General features: G+C 37.0%; 1 protein-coding gene across 1 annotated transcript; it reads right to left on the reverse strand.

Moving 5' to 3' along the window:
- Positions 1-2,214: 2,214 nt before the first annotated feature.
- On the reverse strand, positions 2,215-3,586 carry LOC115693343 (protein PHLOEM PROTEIN 2-LIKE A1-like). Its single transcript, XM_030620319.2, has 3 exons — positions 3,363-3,586; positions 2,888-3,006; positions 2,215-2,750 (listed from the first exon to the last, which is right to left on the reverse strand). The coding sequence occupies exons 1-3, from the start codon at positions 3,567-3,569 to the stop codon at positions 2,375-2,377; spliced, it is 702 nt and encodes a 233-aa protein (XP_030476179.2). The 5' UTR covers positions 3,570-3,586; the 3' UTR covers positions 2,215-2,374.
- Between the last annotated feature and the right edge of the window lie 3,475 nt (positions 3,587-7,061).

Consider the following 7,061-nt stretch of genomic DNA (forward strand, 5'->3'; position numbering starts at 1 on the left):
AGATTTGGAGGTACTATGATAAAATAAACAACCGAATAAAGTCTTGAGCATTCATGTACGCGGGAGGACCAATGGATAACAGTTCGCAAGTCGATTACCAGCGAGAAGATTGGATAGACTCACGGGATTGTTGATATAAGTAGCTACCTATATCGATTATGATGGACACATTTGTCATGTGTGGATATCATCTCGGTAAGAAGACTAAGGTACTCCTTTGACTAATATTGGGGTGAAAAATAATTGACGGTTAGCTTTAGGCCTGGAACTTCGGAAAGTATATATGAATAAAAATCTAATCAATTATTACTCAATTATCTAGCCGTTCGACAGTTTTTAAAGGATCATCTTCCAATCTTCATGTTGGACAGATTTGTATGAAGAAAATTGAGTAGCCATTGAAGAACAAAATCTGAATCTCCGCTGATTTTGGTTACCCATACAACCAAAGTTTTGGTTTTCATAAGTAGAGCTTCTTCGCTTAGAAGGTAATTTGTCTCGAGATTGATTTGCCAATCATTTAAGATGTTTTGCATATTAAACCGTTGCAAAAACAATCTTCAAGATTGAGTCAATCAATTTATTCTATATGTGAAATCCAAACTAGATCACTAGCCATTATATACATTATGAACTTGCGTCACGTTCTAAACTTGTGTTACGTTGTGGACTTTGTTCTAAACTTGTGTCAGGATGGGAACACAAGTAGTTTTTTGAGTCTGAAGTTCTTCATCTCCAGTATAAAGTCCGAATCTCTTTTACTTGAAGTAATTCCACAATCTGAACAAGATCAAGATTGACATATGCTTCTCTTTTAAGAATAACTTCCTGAATCAAATTATTTCAAGGAATTTATCAGACTTATAAGAAACACATGAATAGTTTGTCAACTTCAAAATCTATTAGAAGGGTTTTCTCAACAGACGGTTTATTATAATGCTGACTACTTTGGTGACCCTCTTGATCGTCACCCCACTACTGGCCACTGCTTCTTTCTGGGTTAATAGGAAATATATTGTTGTCAATCAATTTAGTATGGAAGCAAAATATCATGCTCTTGTTGATACTACATCGAAACTATTGTGATTGCGATGGTTACTAGAAAACATATGAGCCTGTTATAGTTGTGGTTATTTACTGCGACGACCGATGTGTAATCCAAATAGCACATAATGATGTCTTTGATGAACTCACCAAACACATTAAAATAGATTATCATTTCATACAACATCACGGCTTTGTGGCACTAATTGTCTCGTTTCCAATTCATCGGTGATTAAACTGCTGATGTCTTCATTAAGGCACATCCACCCAAGTGTTTTTTTAGATATTTTCTTCAAATCTAGTTGACTTCTTTTATGTCACATTAAGCTTGAGGAGATGTTAGGGATATATCTCAGATATTTCATATATCTCATTTGATTTTGCATCTCTTTTGATTTGTCATATCTCTCAAGATTGGTCGTATATCTCATTTAATTGTTCATTTTTTTATTGATTCTAATTAATTGTAATTGATATAGTAATATCTTGTTATTGGTAGATAGGTATCTTGTAAAGTTTATACATAGGCTTATATATTCTTCATAGTGTAATATACATAAATTACACATTTATTTCTTCTGCATATTTCTTATCACAATATCAAAGCCGTATTTTGCCCATATTAATTGCGCGTGTACGACCCCTAGTTCATGAAATTTCGCGTATCATTCATAATTTGACTTACACGTGAGAGGGGGTATTAAAGTATCCTACATTACTTGTTTACGGGGTTTACATGCTATTTATAATGTAGTCTCTCTCTCTATATATTGGCTTAAGCTTTTGAATTGAACTTTCTAACATGAATCAGAACATGAAGTTTTGGGTTCAAATGTTTATAGGCCCCTTATTTGCCTCCCTTATAATATAGTATAAGTCTTAAAGTTCAGCCTACTCATAAAAGGTTGTATTCGAATAGTTATATGTATTAAACTACCAACTTATTGGTAGCGGTCCATAAAATCTCAGAAGTTCAAAGACGATATCAGGTGTACATGAGATAAATCCCATGCTTAGATTATTCTCAACTTGAATTGAGATCGTCTATTGTTCCCATAGCTGGACAACTTGAAGTTATCCCCTCTTACCAAGAAGCCCGTAATTTGTGGAAAATCACGCACAGACCCCAACATCTAATTCCCAAATCCAAAAACTCCGTCACAACAAAACACGCTGAGCCAAGTATCGCTATTAGCTCAAAAGGATATGATTTTTCTCCCTGAGCGCATGTCACATTCAGCGAACAAAAGATCTCTTTCATAATTAAGGATCATGTGATATAGCTAACAAGAACTTGTGCTCCACGGTATCAGCCTAGTGTATGCATTGCTTAATTCTTGGGATGAATAAGAATGCCCTTGAGGATGAGGCCCGACTTATACATTTGGCACGTCTCGTGGAGGGTGAAAACAATCGTCCCCACCGTCTTCGGGTCCATCATGAATTCACCGGCGCGGAGCTTCATCCATTTCTCCTTTGGTTTCCTCTCCAGATTCTCTGTGCGGATCAGTTTGTTCCCATCCGGCAGGTCGAGCTCGATGTTCACTGGCAGAGGCCATTTGTAGCTATTTCTACTGAGTTTGACCACGAATGCGACCTCATACGTCGTGTTGGGGGAGAGCGCACTTGTTCTGAATTTTCCCTGCATATAGACCCAGGATAACTGCACTAATCTGGGGACGGGTATGTCGACAGGGCTGCGAAAACTGAATTAGAGAATTTTAGTATTTACAAGATCACGATGTGACACGTGAACCAGATGTAACATACGGCTTTAACCGTTATGCCACATCGATTAGTGTACTAATTTCCTTGTGATCGATTAAATTATTGAAAGAGGTACCAGGTTTCTTTGACGGTGATCCACTTCCAGCAACTTTCTTCATCGCCCCCAGCAATGTGAAATGCCTTGGGAAGCACCAGGAAGCAGTTCTTGTGAAGCTTTTCGTCAACCCAAAACTTCTGTTAAATCCACAGTGAGGTGAATTTTTTTCCCCAGAAAATCACTATTACTGGTGGTAAGAGTCCTTATTACTATGCAAATTTGTTAGGTGTGCCGTTCCAAGTTAAAGAAACGAAACCATATAATCGAACAAAATCTATGCCATTGATATCATTATGCGAATTCCCGCTAACCCTGTTTTCCTTTTGGAATATGGTGTGCCGTGAATTTAATTAGTCTTGGATTGATTCAATCTATTGTGTGAAAGGTCCTTCGAGACCACATGTGATCGATAGACCGAGCTGACCACAGAACTTGCATTTAGTGCCGATAGATATATAGATGGAGTTGAAAGGGAAATTGTATGGGACTTTACCTGTGTATTGTTTTCCAGGAGCACTCCTTCGTATACGACGCGACGCCAATCCTTGATTTCCACGGACGAAATGTTGGTTGGTGTGGTTGCTTTTCTCATGATGGCTAAACTGTTGAGAGAAGGCCCTCCCTCCTTTCTTCTGCTCTGGCGATTAGTTTCCTCATCAGCTGTGGTCAAACCACCATTTGTTGCAGCTCCCGCTTCCATCCTCTTTTTAGGATTTAGAGTACCTGTCGCAGTACATATTAGTAAGTGTATGGCATACACAAGAAGGACAAGAAAAGATGAGGAAATCTCATTTACCGATTCTGCTGGTGTGCTTCGCTTCGAGAAGGAAGATCGAATTCTTCGAGTTATCACAAGGTAGTTCAGTGAGCCATTGAAAGCTCTTCTGGCAATGGGCAGAAGAAAAAACAGAGGGATCAAAGGAAAGACACGTGCTATCATCCTTTCTATATCCCGGAGGTTTTTAATATTTTGCAAGTTGAAAAGGACGACGAAGAACAAGTAAACCCCAGCAGGAAGGCTTGCTGATGCACATGGAAAGTCTGGTGTACCACGTCAGCAACTTAATAACATGCATACCGTGTTAGAATGTATAATCGAAAAACTTCAAATTGTTAGATGGAGAGAGACCATATATAAATAAAGAGTAAATAAATACATAGTCAAGCGATGTGACATTATTCCATCCAACCAACCAATCTCCATTTTCCCTTATAATTCTAAAGCACGAACCAAAGACAAGGGCAGTTAAAAAATTAGTGACGTCTCATCAACATGTGGTGTATCATATCGTGCAAATTTTTACGTGTAATATAAGAAAATTTCTCCAGATCGATCCACCTCATGTCTTCTTTAACCCCCATTAAACAAATTAATCCTTTTTTCGCGGGCCGACCACATGGGAGTAGCTCTTCGGATTCACCGGTGGGCCAATGATCAACGGTCAAAACATAGATTCGGTTCACATGATCTACGGACCATGCAATGCCAGCTCTTATTCAACACGTGAGGCTGTTAGGTTATTGAGGTTCTAACGTTGACTTCTATAGTTTAGAATCTCTAAACTTATGTAAGGAAAAGGACAAAATTGGGTTTGATGGCCTTGTCTGTGCAATTTTCCTAGCTAAACAATCATGGTGTGTGAACACGAATCCCATGAGGCCAATGATAACTGTCGGGGGAACTACAAAAAGACTCTCTGGTCTTTGTTTATTCCTAGTTTCCAAGGCCTAACCTTCGCCAAGTTATTGGGCTTTCATGAACCACCGCGACGAGGACAAACTATTTCTTGACATGTGTTGAAATTTTTGTGGGAGATTCGAGGACCTATAAGAAGCGAGTATCTCTGAGCTTTCAAAAAAGGAAAATTACAAATAAGGTTGATTGATAGGCTATTCTTTATGATTAGGGTATGAATTGATCTAAACAAAGACTTTATGGTCTTTGTTTATTCCAAGTTCTGACCTTTCCCATGTTACTAGGCTCTCGTGAACTGCCACGATGAGGACAAATTTTTTCTTGAGCCACTTCATACATATGTCCATATTTTTATGTGAGATTGGTGGATAATTAAGAAGCTAATATCTTTAATCATTAAGAAAATAGAGAAATACCAAAGAGATTGACTAATTGATTATTTTTTATTAATAGAATATGAGTTGATATAAAAAAAAGACTTTTTGGTCTTTGTGTATTCCAAGTTTCCAAGTTATGACCTTGGCCACGTTATTGGGCTTTCATGAACCATCACGACGAGGACAAACTATTTCTTGAGCCACTTCTGACATGCGTTGAATTTTTGTGCGACATTCGAGGACAGTTTGGAGGCGAAAACTTCAAGCATTACGAAAAAAGAGAAATACAAATGAGACTGATTAATTGGGTATTCTTTATGCATAGAATATTGATTGATCTAAAAAAAGACTTTTTGGTCTTTGTTTATTCCGAATTTCTAGTTTTGATCTTTGCCATGTTACTGGGCTTTCGTGAACCACCACAACGAGTGCAAACTACTTCTCGAGCTATTTCACACATATGTTGAATTTTTTGTGCGAGATTCGAGGACAGTTAGGAAGCGAAAACTTTAAGCATTACCAAAAAAAAAGAAAAATACAAATGAGACCGATTAATTGGTTATTATTTATGCATTAAAGATTGATTGATCTAAAAAAAGACTTTCTGGTCTTTGTTTATTCCAAATTTCCAGTTTTGACCTTTGTCATATTATTGGGCTTTCATGAACCGCCACAACGAGTGCAAACTATTTCTTGAGCCATTTGACACATTGTTGAAAATTTTGTGCAAGATTCAATGACAATTAAAGAGGCTAATTTCTTTGCTATTATTATTACTAGCAAAAGCAACGCGTGTGTGAAAAATTAACAATTGAAAGATTTTGCAGGAAGAAATTGTTAACACAATATGAAGCAACTGTGCACATGTATATGGAATGAATAAAATATCTCCATATTTGAATTGTTATTGTAAGGTTGTTATAAGATAGAAAAGATTCAAAAAATTTTAAAATTGAAATAGGTTGGAAATGAGATAAAATTGTTAATTTGCACATTTAAATGTTGATAGAATATTTATAAAGTACTAAGTTAGAATATTTTTAGAAGAAAAAGATTGTGATCTTGTAAAAAAAGGAGATTCTCTTTACTTTATATAATTATATACATGATCATTTTTTAAGACCAAAGATACAATTGACCTTCCGTCGTTTCTGTATCCTGGGGGATTTTAATATTTTGCAACTTGCAAAGGAAGACGAAGAAGAAGGCTTCGATGCACATGGAAATGGCTGCCCTTTAACTTATAATTTTAAAGCACGAATTGAAGACGACCACAGTTAAAAAAGGAGTGACGTCTCATCAATACGTCATGATCATATTGTGCAAATGTTTATATGTTATATAACAAGATCTATCTACGCTCTCCCCTTCTTTAATCCCATTAATTAAATTAATCCTTTTTTCCCGGGCCGACCACATGGAAGTAGCTCTTCGTATTCATCGTGGGGCTGATATGATCAACAGTCTAAACATAAATTTAGTTCGCATGATCTGTATAGATCATGCAATGCCAGCTCTTATTCAACACGTGAGGCCGTTGGCTTATTGAGGTTCTACTGTTGACTTCTATAGTTTAGAATTTCTAAACTAATGTAAGGTAAAAGACAAAATTGGGTTTGATGGCCTTGTCTGTGCAACTTTTCTAGCTAAACAATCACGGTGTTTACATGAAATGAAACCCATGGGGCCAATGATAACTACCAAGTTGTTTCAAATATTAGCAGGAGGAGAATATGAGATTTACTTTGAATACGCTTTCTCGTTTGCTAACCAAAGGAAAGAACGACACGTGAATTGAAGAGCGGGAAATACGATTAACGAAAATCAACCCGTAAAATAAATAAATGGAACGAGACATAAATGTATTAAATCCTAGCACTGTGCACTGCCCTGGATGCTTAACCCTTGGGATGATCAAGGAGGCCCTTGAGGACGAGGCCCGATTTCAAATTCTGGCATGTCTTCTTCGGGTCCGTCACGAACTTGCCGAGGCCCTCTTTGGCTAAAGAAGAAGTGAGTTATATACAAACCCTTCATAAGAGAATATGACACGTTATTTTATGTAAACATCGATCTTGTATATCGATCATAATATACATCTCTGGCATTTTTAGCGTTA

Source organism: Syzygium oleosum, unplaced genomic scaffold (genome assembly GCF_021117445.2).
Source record: "Syzygium oleosum isolate NSW1041296 unplaced genomic scaffold, Sole_v2.1 Sole_v2.20, whole genome shotgun sequence".
Classification (NCBI taxonomy): Eukaryota; Viridiplantae; Streptophyta; class Magnoliopsida; order Myrtales; family Myrtaceae; genus Syzygium; species Syzygium oleosum.

Excerpts from the sequence above, each read along its gene's own strand:
- LOC115693343 (XM_030620319.2), bottom strand. The coding sequence starts at position 3,569 with ATGGAAGCGGGAGCTGCAACAAATGGTGGTTTGACCACAGCTGATGAG. Across the intron at positions 3,007-3,362 it reads TCCTGGAAAACAATACACAG|AAGTTTTGGGTTGACGAAAA; the intron begins GTAAAGTCCCAT and ends TGGATTTAACAG. Across the intron at positions 2,751-2,887 it reads ATCACCGTCAAAGAAACCTG|TTTTCGCAGCCCTGTCGACA; the intron begins GTACCTCTTTCA and ends TCTCTAATTCAG.